Raw genomic sequence first — 13064 nt, forward strand, 5'->3', positions numbered from 1 at the left:
CAAATCGAATCGGAGACCAAAAATTTTCGGCTCCAAAAATGAAGAAAAAAGTAAGGCTAACCCCTTTGCATTTTTGGCGAAAATCCACGCGATTTTGAAAAGTGCTGCAATAAATTCTCTCTGGCACTATTCCGACGTAATTTTGCGAGAGAAATCGATTGGGCGCAGTCACAATACGCTGCGATCAAAGCATCAAAAGTGAGAGCCGAAAAACGAGAACCTGTGTTTTCGACATTTTTTAGCGGGCCCTTTTTTCTTCGTAATTTCTCTCCTGTCGATCCCACGCTCTTTCCTCTGCGTTTTCTGAGTTCCTGGTGGTCCAATTAGTCAGGTGAGGGTCATACAAATCGAATCCGAGACCAAAAATTTTCGGCTCCAAAAATGAAGAAAAAAGTAAGGCTAACCCCTTTGCATTTTTGGCGAAAATTCACGCGATTTTGAAAAGTGCTGCAATAAATTCTCTCTGGCACTATTCCGACGTAATTTTGCGAGAGAAATCGATTGGGCGCAGTCCCAATACGCTGCGATCAAGGCATTAAAAGTTAGAGCCAAAAAACGAGAACCTGTGTTTTCGACATTTTTCAGCGGGTGCATTTTCCTTCGTAATTTCTCTCCTGTTGATCCCACGCTCTTTTCGCTGCGTTTTCTGAGTTCCCGGTGGTCCAATTAGTCAGGAGAGGGTCATACAAATCGAATCCGAGACCAAAAATTTTCAGCTCCAAAAACGAAGAAAAAAGTAAGGCTAACCCCTTTGCATTTTTGGCGAAGATTTACGCGATTTTGAAAAGTGCTGCAATAAATTCTCTCCGGCGCTATTCCGACGTAATTTTGCGAGAGAAATCGATTGTGCGCAGTCCCAATACGCTGCGATCAAAGCATCAAAAGTTAGAGCCGAAAAACGAGAACCTGTGTTTTCGACATTTTTCAGCGGGCGCTTTTTTCTTCGTAATTTCTCTCCTGTTGATCCCACGCTCTTTTCGCTGCGTTTTCTGAGTTCCTGGTGGTCCAATTAGTCAGGAGAGGGTCATACAAATCGAATCGGAGACCAAAAATTTTCAGCTCCAAAAACGAAGTAAAAAGTAAGGCTAACCCCTTTGCATTTTTGGCGAAGATTTACGCGATTTTGAAAAGTGCTGCAATAAATTCTCTCTGGCACTATTCCGACGTAATTTTGCGAGAGAAATCGATTGTGCGCAGTCCCAATACGCTGCGATCAACGCATCAAAAGTTTGAGCCAAAAAACGAGAACCCGTGTTTTCGACATTTTTCAGCGGGCGCTTTTTTCTTCGTAATTTCTCTCCTGTTGATCCCACGCTCTTTTCGCTGCGTTTTCTGAGTTCCTGGTGGTCCAATTAGTCAGGAGAGGGTCATACAAATCGAATCGGAGACCAAAAATTTTTGGCTCCAAAAATGAAGAAAAAAGTAAGGCTAACCCCTTTGCATTTGTGGCGAAAATTTACGCGATTTCGAAAAGTGCTGCAATAAATTCTTCCTGGCCTTATTCCGACGTAATTTTGCGAGCGAAATCGATTGGGCGCAGTCCCAATACGCTGCGATCAAAGCATCAAAAGTTAGAGCCGAAAAACGAGAACCTGTGTTTTCGACATTTTTCAGCGGGCGCTTTTTTCTTCGTAATTTCTCTCCTGTTGATCCCACGCTCTTTTCGCTGCGTTTTCTGAGTTCCTGGTGGTCCGATTAGTCAGGAGAGGGTCATACAAATCGAATCCGAGACCAAAAATTTTCGGCTCCAAAAATGAAGAAAAAAGTAAGGCTAACCCCTTTGCATTTTTGGCGAAAATTAACGCGATTTTGAAAAGTGCTGCAATAATTTCTTTCTGGCACTATTCCGACGTAATTTTGCGAGAGAAATCGATTGGGCGCAGTCTCAATACGCTGCGATCAACGCATCAAAAGTTAGAGCCGAAAAACGAGAACCTGTGTTTTCGACATTTTTCAGCGGGCCCTTTTTTCTTCGTAATTTCTCTCCTGTTGATCCCACGCTCTTTTCGCTGCGTTTTCTGAGTTCCTGGTGGTCCAATTAGTCAGGAAAGGGTCATACAAATCGAATCGGAGACCAAAAATTTTCGGCTCCAAAAATGAAGAAAAAAGTAAGGTTAACCCCTTTGCATTTTTGGCGAAAATTTACGCGATTTTGAAAAGTGCTGCAATAATTTCTTTCTGGCACTATTCCGACGTAATTTTGCGAGAGAAATCGATTGTGCGCAGTCCCAATACGCTGCGATCAACGCATCAAAAGTTTGAGCCAAAAAACGAGCACCTGTTTTTTCGACATTTTTCAGCGGGCGCTTTGTTCTTCGTAATTTCTCTCCTGTTGATCCCACGCTCTTTTCGCTGCGTTTTCTGAGTTCCTGGTGGTCCGATTAGTCAGGAGAGGGTCATACAAATCGAATCCGAGACCAAAAATTTTCGGCTCCAAAAATGAAGAAAAAAGTAAGGCTAACCCCTTTGCATTTTTGGCGAAAATTTACGCGATTTTGAAAAGTGCTGCAATAATTTCTTTCTGGCACTATTCCGACGTAATTTTGCGAGAGAAATCGATTGGGCGCAGTCCCAATACGCTGCGATCAAAGCATTAAAAGTTAGAGCCGAAAACCGAGAACCTGTGTTTTCGACATTTTTCAGCGGGCCCTTTTTTCTTCGTAATTTCTCTCCTGTTGATCCCACGCTCTTTTCGCTGCGTTTTCTGAGTTCCTAGTGGTCCAATTAGTCAGGAGAGGGTCATACAAATCGAATCCGAGACCAAAAATTTTCGGCTTCAAATACGAAGGAAAAAGTAAGGCTAACCCCTTTGCATTTTTGGCGAAAATTTTCGCGATTTTGAAAAGCGCTGGAATAAATTCTTTTATGCCCCATTCCGACGTAATTTTGCGAGAGAAATCGATTGGGCGCAGTCTCAATACGCTGCGATCAACGCATCAAAAGTCAGAGCCGAAAAACGAGAACCTGTGTTTTCGACACTTTTCAGCGGGTGCTTTTTCCTCAGTAATTTCTCTTCTGTTGATCCCACGCTCTTTTCGCTGCGTTTTTTGAGTTCCTAGTGGGCCAATTAGTCAGGAGAGGGTCATTTAAATCGAATCCGAGACCAAAAATTTTCGGCTCCAAAAATGAAGAAAAAAGTAAGGCTAACCCCTTTGCATTTTTGGCGAAAATTCACGCGATTTTGAAAAGTGCTGCAATAAATTCTCTCTGGCACTATTCCGACGTAATTTTGCGAGAGAAATCGATTGGGCGCAGTCCCAATACGCTGCGATCAAGGCATTAAAAGTTAGAGCCAAAAAACGAGAACCTGTGTTTTCGACATTTTTCAGCGGGTGCATTTTCCTTCGTAATTTCTCTCCTGTTGATCCCACGCTCTTTTCGCTGCGTTTTCTGAGTTCCCGGTGGTCCAATTAGTCAGGAGAGGGTCATACAAATCGAATCCGAGACCAAAAATTTTCAGCTCCAAAAACGAAGAAAAAAGTAAGGCTAACCCCTTTGCATTTTTGGCGAAGATTTACGCGATTTTGAAAAGTGCTGCAATAAATTCTCTCCGGCGCTATTCCGACGTAATTTTGCGAGAGAAATCGATTGTGCGCAGTCCCAATACGCTGCGATCAAAGCATCAAAAGTTAGAGCCGAAAAACGAGAACCTGTGTTTTCGACATTTTTCAGCGGGCGCTTTTTTTTTCGTAATTTCTCTCCTGTTGATCCCACGCTCTTTTCGCTGCGTTTTCTGAGTTCCTGGTGGTCCAATTAGTCAGGAGAGGGTCATACAAATCGAATCGGAGACCAAAAATTTTCAGCTCCAAAAACGAAGTAAAAAGTAAGGCTAACCCCTTTGCATTTTTGGCGAAGATTTACGCGATTTTGAAAAGTGCTGCAATAAATTCTCTCTGGCACTATTCCGACGTAATTTTGCGAGAGAAATCGATTGTGCGCAGTCCCAATACGCTGCGATCAACGCATCAAAAGTTTGAGCCAAAAAACGAGAACCCGTGTTTTCGACATTTTTCAGCGGGCGCTTTTTTCTTCGTAATTTCTCTCCTGTTGATCCCACGCTCTTTTCGCTGCGTTTTCTGAGTTCCTGGTGGTCCAATTAGTCAGGAGAGGGTCATACAAATCGAATCGGAGACCAAAAATTTTTGGCTCCAAAAATGAAGAAAAAAGTAAGGCTAACCCCTTTGCATTTTTGGCGAAAATTTACGCGATTTTGAAAAGTGCTGCAATAATTTCTTTCTGGCACTATTCCGACGTAATTTTGCGAGAGAAATCGATTGGGCGCAGTCCCAATACGCTGCGATCAAGGCATTAAAAGTTAGAGCCAAAAAACGAGAACCTGTGTTTTTGACATTTTTCAGCGGGTGCTTTTTCCTTCGCAATTTCTCTCCTGTTGATCCCACGCTCTTTTCGCTGCGTTTTCTGAGTTCCTGGTGGTCCAATTAGTCAGAAGAGGGTCATACAATTCGAATCGGAGACCAAAAATTTTTGGCTCCAAAAATGAAGAAAAAAGTAAGGCTAACCCCTTTGCATTTTCGGCGAAAATTTACGCGATTTTGAAAAGTGCTGCAATAATTTCTTATGGCACTATTCCGACGTAATTTTGCGTGAGAAATCGATTGGACGCAGTCCCAATACGCTGCGATCAAAGCATCAAAAGTTAGAGCCGAAAAACGAGAACCTGTGTTTTCGACATTTTTCAGCGGGCGCTTTTTTCTTCGTAATTTCTCTCCTGTCGATCCCACGCTCTTCTCGCTGCGTTTTCTGAGTTCCCAGTGGGCCAATTAGTCAGGAGAGGGTCATACAAATCGAATCCGAGACCAAAAATTTTCGGCCCCAAAAATGAAGAAAAAAGTAAGGCTAACCCCTTTGCATTTTTGGCGAAAATTCACGCGATTTTGAAAAGTGCTGCAATAAATTCTCTCTGGCACTATTCCGACGTAATTTTGCGAGAGAAATCGATTGGGCGCAGTCCCAATACGCTGCGATCAACGCATCAAAAGTTAGAGCCGAAAAACGAGAACCTGTGTTTTCGACATTTTTCAGCGGGTGCTTTTTCCGTCGTAATTTTTCTCCTGTTGATCCCACGCTCTTTTCGCTGCGTTTTCTGAGTTCCTGGTGGTCCAATTAGTCAGAAGAGGGTCATACAAATTGAATCGGAGACCAAAAATTTTCGGCTCCAAAAATGAAGAAAAAAGTAAGGCTAACCCCTTTGCATTTTTGGCGAAAATTTACGCGATTTTGAAAAGTGCTGCAATAATTTCTTTCTGGCACTATTCCGACGTAATTTTGCGAGAGAAATCGATTGGGCGCAGTCCCAATACGCTGCGATTAAAGCATCAAAAGTTAGATTCGAAAAACGAGAACCTGTGTTTTCGACATTTTTCAGCGGGTGCTTTTTCCTTCGTAATTTCTCTCCTGTTGATCCCACGCTCTTTTCGCTGCGTTTTCTGAGTTCCTCGTGGTCCAGTTAGTCAGGAGAGGGTCATACAAATCGAATCCGAGACCAAAAATTTTCGGCTCCAAAAATGAAGAAAAAAGTAAGGCTAACCCCTTTGCATTTTTGGCGAAAATTCACGCGATTTTGAAAAGTGCTGCAATAAATTCTCTTTGGCACTATTCCGACGTAATTTTGCGAGAGAAATCGATTGGGCGCAGTCCCAATACGCTGCGATCAACGCATCAAAAGTTAGATTCGAAAAACGAGAACCTGTGTTTTCGACATTTTTCAGCGGGTGCTTTTTCCTTCGTAATTTCTCTCCTGTTGATCCCACGCTCTTTTCGCTGCGTTTTCTGAGTTCCTGGTGGTCCAGTTAGTCAGGAGAGGGTCATACAAATCGAATCCGAGACCAAAAATTTTTGGCTCCAAAAATGAAGAAAAAAGTAAGGCTAACCCCTTTGCATTTTTGGCGAAAATTCACGCGATTTTGAAAAGTGCTGCAATAAATTCTCTTTGGCACTATTCCGACGTAATTTTGCGAGAGAAATCGATTGGGCGCAGTCCCAATACGCTGCGATCAACGCATCAAAAGTTAGAGCCGAAAAACGAGAACCTGTGTTTTCGACATTTTTCAGCGGGTGCTTTTTCCTTCGCAATTTCTCTCCTGTTGATCCCACGCTTTTTTCGCTGCGTTTTCTGAGTTCCTAGTGGTCCAATTAGTCAGGAGAGGGTCATACAAATCGAATCCGTGACCAAAAATTTTTGGCTTCAAATACGAAGGAAAAAGTAAGGCCAACCCTTTGCATTTTTGGCGAAAATTTTCGCGATTTTGAAAAGTGCTGGAATAAATTCTTTCATGCAGTATTCCGACGTAATTTTGCGAGAGAAATCGATTGGGCGCAGTCCCAATACGCTGCGATCAACGCATCAAAAGTTAGAGCCGAAAAACGAGAACCTGTGTTTTCGACATTTCTCAGCAGGTGCTTTTTCCTTCGTAATTTCTTTCCTGTCAATCCCACGCTCTTTTCGCTGCGTTTTCTGAGTTCCTGGTGGTCCAATTAGTCAGGGAAGGGTCATACAAATCGAATCTCAGACCAGATATTTCGTCGTCAAAAAAGTAGCAAGGCCTTTGGATATCAGGTCAAAATTTGCCGATTCTGAAACCCGCCGTAATAAATTTTTTGTTGCACTCCAACGACATGAGCTTGCGAGAGAAATTGATCCTTGGCAGTGTGGGCTCGCTGCCAGCATTGTAACGAAAGTTACTTTCGAAACACATGAAATGTGCACAGGACTTCCACTGAGGTGGGGTAAATTAGTTCAAATTAATAGTCATAAAGTTTCGTACCTAGTTCAGTGCAGTTTATTTAATATAATATTTGTACAATATTGCTTAATTATAAGTGTCGTGGTGTCAGTGTGTAACAATTCAACACGTTCACAAACAGAATCAAATTGGAAGACAATAACAAATACAAAAATGCGAATAATCATTTCTCAAGATATTTCAGCATAATTTGAGGAAGTAGGTGTACAGTATACATTATCTTAAGTCGAATACGACAAATACTATATCAGTTAGTGATTATCGTAGTTTACAAAGACAGCTCAGGTGTTGACCTTCGTCCAGGTCCAACACACCTCTGTAGAATACGACGTATGATGTCTGATTTATGTTAGTATCTAGCCCATTTGATGTCACGAGGATTAAAACGAATGAAGAATCAATTTTTTTCCATATCTCCTTCGCATTTTGTTAGTCTTTGGTCTCTTGCCGTTCAAGATGTCTTCTACGCTTTCCTGAGATCCCAATCAGTCTGTAAAGGCTCATACAAATCGATTATAGAGGAAAAATTATTTGCTCACAAAAAGAGCAAGATCAACCCAGATACTTTTCTAAAATTTCGACGATCCTGAATAATGCTAGAATCGATTGTTTGATGCTATACATCGAAATAATTTTCGAGAGGAACCGAATCCGTGAAGTCTTGAGGCGCGGCGAGCATCGAACATGAATTACCCCAAAAAATCGAAGAAATTCCTTCGTATCTTCTGAGCCGTTGGTTCTAAAATACTTCGAATGTTTTCTCTGGCTTCCTCGGGGTTTTTTTTAGCCTCGGAAGGGTCCTTTAAATCGATGCCGATACTTAATGAATTGCGTTTCGAACGAGTACAAAAAAACATGCGGAATCAGACTAACTCGAATTAAAAGTCCTTCGTCGATTATTTCTCATATATACTCAGGGCCATAGATTGAATCCGACCGCCGAACGCGTTTGAATCAATCATCATTATTTCGAGCACTGTGCCGTCGTCACGGCATTCATCGTGTCTATGGATTGCAAGCGACTGCTAATCGCTTTCTGAATATCATTTTCATTTTCGAAATTTTGTGTATGTCGCTTTATCATTCGGAGATCAGGTATCAAATACTGCCAGACATATATTTGTATTGGATATAGTCAAACATTATTAATCATCATACGTACAAAAGAAGCATCTGGTGGGTTTGCAATGTCCTGCACGATTCCGTTCTAAAATGAATGGGATTTCTGTCCCTCGAACCTGACACACAATGTTCAAGTTAGCAACGTTATCGTAACGAAATATTGGGGAAGAAATCCCTACGAACGAAATAAGATCACAAAATATGAGTGTGTTCAGTTTTATTACGGATTACTGTATTTCAGGTAAATCCAAAATCGCGAAAGAACAGTTTTTCCACGGCATGAATCGCAACAACGTTACTAACTTCTATATCAGCCTGACGTTGGAATCTCTCCATCTGCGTCTGTGCTCGCCGCTACGTTATCGGCCAGTAGAGATTTATTTTATCGACGGTTGGAACCCATTCGCCTGGCGTTGATTTCGTTGAGATGTGTCAACACAATTTAACCTCTCGTGGCTCTCGTGTGTGCCACACGTAGTTCGGCGACTCGCATCTCCGCGCATCGGTTAAACTCAGTTCTAGAGTTCAGTCATAGTCAGTCAGCGACACTGTATCCAAATTTGGTCAATTATCCGTGCATCTGTAATAGCGGAACGTCATCAGATTAATAATTATCGTGCATTTAGTAGAAAGTTGACCTTTTTTTAACGTGAAAGTATAAATTGCAAAGAGATGAATTTTGGTCTTGTAAAAAACGCGACTGCTAAAATCGAAACTTCCCACCTCTTAATGTAAGGCCGATCGTCATTCTCCCTTCAATGAAGAAATTTTTATAAATTTACTAAACGTATGACAATAAATTTGACTTCGTACGAACGCATGTAACTAACCGATGACTGTATTGTTCGATGCTGGCTAATGAAAGTGCTTCGTCAAAAATCGTCACGCGTATATACGATGGTTAAATGCCTTTGCACCGTGCTCGGTGATCAGTCAAAATTTGTATATTTTTATCCAAGTCAAGAACTTTCTAACCTAAAACAAAAATTACCTTTGTTTTTCCTCATCGTCGTCTCGGCATTTCTCTTTGAGTTTCGTAAACACTCTGACCAATATCTTGATCACCGAGATGTTTAAGGAACCTCCTAGTCGAAACCGCAATTCCCTATCATTACCATCATCGTCAAAGTTTCCTCGTACCGTGTTTCCTTCGCGAAGTTGATGTCCGTGATACGACGAACTTCTGTCTAAATTCTTCATTGGATCTGCAAAAAAAATAAAAAATGACACGCTGTACTATGAGGTTAGCCTTTATTTCTGTTCTACGTGTCTACAAATAACCTGATATATAGACGTTCCTAATTCGAAATCTGTATTTTTTATTCACTGTCTGTGATAATTTTTAATATAAATTTGTTTTTTATAATTTCTTACCAGGAATGCCGGAAACGCACCGCGGCTGACGACATCCTTTCTTCGGCACTATTGTACAAATTCAAGATAGTCTTGTTGATGCATAACCAGAGCAAATCCTCTCCTAGGCCTAGTGTTTCTTTTTAATGTAAAAAGATGACTGGTAAACAATTCTATTTACTCGCTTGACATTTGGAAAATTCTTTTGTGCCTTATAGTAGTGATGATAATTTGTGATTTTTTTTTCTGATTCCAGCGATGTCCTTAAGCAACCTGCTCTTTAACCACTCTACGTTTAAACATTGGGTTTATTGCTGAATTGATAGCAATAATAAAATAAAATATTGTCACTTCTGGTACATCAACAAATGAAGCATGGGACAGAGTGTGAAATGAAATTATACATATATTTATTGTGAATGTGTGTGGCATAGCAATGCAAGCAAAAAAACGCTATTTACTGCTCTTCATTACCTGTGCATTTCTTGCTTATTGCTACTTTGGTGGTTATCGTTTAAAAAGTGAAAAGTGGACTGTGAAAAAACAGGAACCTCACGAAAAATTGCCTTCGTACTTAACTTTGAATGAGGAGTTTTACGACAAAGACTTGAAATCAACGGGAATTAATAATCTACTTCTTGTTTCTCGTAACACCAATCAATGTCGGATGGAAACTTGCTTCGACTTTACAAGGTGCAGACAAGGTTTCACCGTTTACGTGTATCCCATAGAAGACAATATCAGTCCTCTTTATCAGAAGATATTGAATGTCATCACTGAGTCTCGATACTACACAACAGATCCTTCTCGAGCCTGCATGTTTGTATTAGGTCTCGATACCCTCGACAGGGATCCGCTATCCGCAGAATTCGTTCACAATCTTCCGTCCAAATTGTTGCGATTGACCTACTGGAACAACGGAAGGAATCATTTGATTTTTAACTTATATTCTGGGACATGGCCGGATTATGCCGAGGAATCGCTCAGCTTTGATCTTGGATATGCTATTTTGGCAAAGGCTAGCATGTCGCAATTCAAATTACGACCAAATTTCGACATATCAATTCCACTATTTGGTAAACAACATCCGGAACGAGGTGGCGAACCTGGTCAAGCACCTGAGAACCATTTTCCTACCAATAAAAAATACGTAGCAGCGTTCAAAGGCAAGCGATACGTCCATGGTATCGGCTCGGAAACTCGAAATGCCCTATATCATCTTCACAATGGGAAAGATTTAGTCTTTGTAACAACGTGTAGGCATGGCAAATCTTGGAGGGAGTTACAGGATGAACATTGCCAGCAGGATAATCAAGAGTATGACATGTAAGTATAATTTTTCATTTCATTTCGAGTTCTTGACTCTAGAAACAATTGAATTCTGGTACTACAAAACCTGGAGAAGTGATGCCAGTGTTCTAAATCACCATTCGTATACTTACCACATTTGAATATATTTGTTTCCAATTACAGGTACGACTATGAGATACTATTGATGAATTCCACATTCTGCCTGGTCCCACGCGGAAGAAGACTGGGCAGCTTCAGATTTCTAGAAGCTCTCCGAGCAGGCTGCATTCCAGTAATACTAAGTAATGGATGGGCTCTTCCGTTTCATGAGCGCATTAATTGGGAGCAAGCAGTAATATTTTCTGACGAACGCCTCTTGCTTCAGGTTAGTCACAAAACTATCGTAATATTTGTACAAGTTGCCATTATTATAGACTTAGGGATTCTTTTGTGACCAGCTTTAGGTGCAAACTATTCATGTTTGGTTACAGATCCCAGACATTGTGAGATCAGTTTCGAATGCAGATATCTTGAAGTACAGACAACAAACTCAGTTTTTATGGGAACGTTACTTCTCTTCTGTTGAAAAAATCATTTTCACTGTATTTGAGGTAAGTTTATCCAATAATAAAAGAATGAACTTATTCCAAATGCTCAAATCAAAATAATGTTATCTTTATAAACGGCTCCGCCCAACTTCCATACTCATAAGAAGTATGCAACAAACTGATTGTTTACTTATCTTGCAGACTCTCCGAGAAAGATTACCTTGGGAAGGGAAACGAGAAGGATCGGTATGGAATTCGAGTCCCGGAGCTCTGGTGACGCTACCGCAGTTTACAGACAGCCAGCAGGAGCTTCCGTTTTCCAATTGTGAACCCGGCAACACTTTTACTGCGATAATATACTCTCAGCTCGGATCAACAGCAGTCCTATACCGCCTACTCAGAAGCGTGGCTAAGAGTAAATACTTGGACAAGGTGAGGCATAACGTGAATGATTTTTTTTAATTGGGAAGGAGATGAACTAATTCTATTACCGTTTCTTCTTATCATTACGACTATTTTTGCTAATCGATTCCAGATCATACTCATGTGGAACACGGATATTCCTCTTCCAAGGAGGCCGCGTTGGCAAGGAATAAGAGCTTCGATACACGTCGTGGCAGCTAACGGAATATCTCATCGTTTTTATCCACAGAAATTGATGACAACAAGTGCTGTATTATCCTTAGATGAGGATGCTACTCTCAACACTGATGAAATTGATTTTGCGTTTACCGTTTGGCGGTATTTTCCTGAAAGGATCGTAGGTTATCCTGCAAGGTCGCATTACTGGGACGACTCCAAGGTATGAAGAAATTTTGCATTTTTAATACTTTGAACACAACTGCAATAGTTATACGTTTTTTAAACCATGAATCGTTATTATCTTTTTCTTCAGCGATCATGGGGTTACACCAGCAAGTGGACCAACGACTACAGTATAGTATTAACAGGGGCAGCTTTCTACCATCGTTATTATAACACTTTATATACCGAGCTGTTGAGCTCGACATTGCACAAAACTGTTGCACAGTCGCAAAATTGTGAAGATATACTGATGAACTTTTTAGTCAGTCATGTGACAAGACGACCTCCTATTAAAGTTACGCAACGTAAGCTATACAAGGATACAACAGTTGCCGGAATCAGGTTTGTAATACAAATGTTATTATTATTTAACCTCAGTAGTACTTTATCAGTATTTAATCCTTTTTTCTAAATTTTTTTTCTTAATTTCCTGTTCGCAGATCTCCCTGGAACGACCCAGATCATTTTATACAAAGACAAACGTGCATGAACACGTTCGTCGCTGTATTTGGATACATGCCATTGCTGCGCTCGAATATGAGGCTTGATCCGGTTTTGTTCAAAGATTCCGTGAGCAACCTGCGTAAAAAATATAGACAGATCGAACTTGTTAGTAATTAGCACTGAAAATGAGATTTTTTTTTTTGCATCGTTACACAAGTATACAACAAAATATACCCTATAAGAATATAATAAATGCATTATTTCAATCAGCGAATTTCCTATACCGTATTGATCGACTTACAGCATAACCGAGAAAATAATAATAATAATAACAATAATAATATAATTACAGCAACACTACCAACCAGTTGGCAATGGTTACAAAACTTTCTCCTATTCTGTTTTACGGAGGTGTGTACAGTAGATCAGATCATTTTAGTAATATGGTCAATTGTCATGAGAACTCTGGACGGATTTAGTTTTCTTTCTCTTTTATTTCATCACACTCGCGATTTCGTTGTCAAAATGAACACATAAAAAATGCTCTCTACCTAAAACTTGATGAATGGTTAAAACTAGAATACAGAAAAATCATTCCTTTTATACATATGCTCGATTCTGTGCATAAGTTAAGAAGCGTAAATTTATTTACGATACTGCGATAACAAATATTCATTGCCTAAACTATGCGTCTTATAGTTAGATTTTTACGATTTAATCACGCTGAAGAACATTTTTT

The 13064-nt window shown here is 40.4% G+C and overlaps 1 protein-coding gene and 1 long non-coding RNA gene across 7 annotated transcripts in view; one reads left to right on the plus strand and one right to left on the minus strand.

Moving 5' to 3' along the window:
- Positions 1-12599, plus strand: part of ttv (exostosin glycosyltransferase 1 ttv) — a 34084-nt gene extending 21485 nt beyond the window's left edge. For 3 of the 6 annotated variants that reach the window (XM_046614924.2, XM_046614922.2, XM_046614921.2), the window contains exons 2-9: positions 9264-9402; positions 9496-10565; positions 10713-10914; positions 11021-11140; positions 11279-11509; positions 11613-11879; positions 11973-12223; positions 12322-12599. In XM_046614924.2, the coding sequence (XP_046470880.1) occupies positions 9676-10565; positions 10713-10914; positions 11021-11140; positions 11279-11509; positions 11613-11879; positions 11973-12223; positions 12322-12502 (2142 nt within the window). In that variant the 5' untranslated portion in view covers positions 9264-9402; positions 9496-9675 and the 3' untranslated portion in view covers positions 12503-12599. Of the gene's footprint in view, positions 1-8349; positions 8618-8988; positions 9130-9263; positions 9403-9495; positions 10566-10712; positions 10915-11020; positions 11141-11278; positions 11510-11612; positions 11880-11972; positions 12224-12321 lie in introns of those variants that run through there. The other 3 variants (XM_046614923.2, XM_046614920.2, XM_069134773.1) reach the window with 3 other exon arrangements.
- Positions 6814-9015, minus strand: LOC124213550 (uncharacterized). The gene is made up of 3 exons (XR_006881898.1): positions 8878-9015; positions 7927-8466; positions 6814-7254 (listed from the first exon to the last, which is right to left on the minus strand). It is a non-coding gene; the product is annotated as an uncharacterized lncRNA (long non-coding RNA).
- Positions 12600-13064: the final 465 nt, after the last annotated feature.

The sequence above is a fragment of the Neodiprion pinetum genome, chromosome 3, assembly GCF_021155775.2.
Source record: "Neodiprion pinetum isolate iyNeoPine1 chromosome 3, iyNeoPine1.2, whole genome shotgun sequence".
In the NCBI taxonomy this organism is placed as follows: domain Eukaryota; kingdom Metazoa; phylum Arthropoda; class Insecta; order Hymenoptera; family Diprionidae; genus Neodiprion; species Neodiprion pinetum.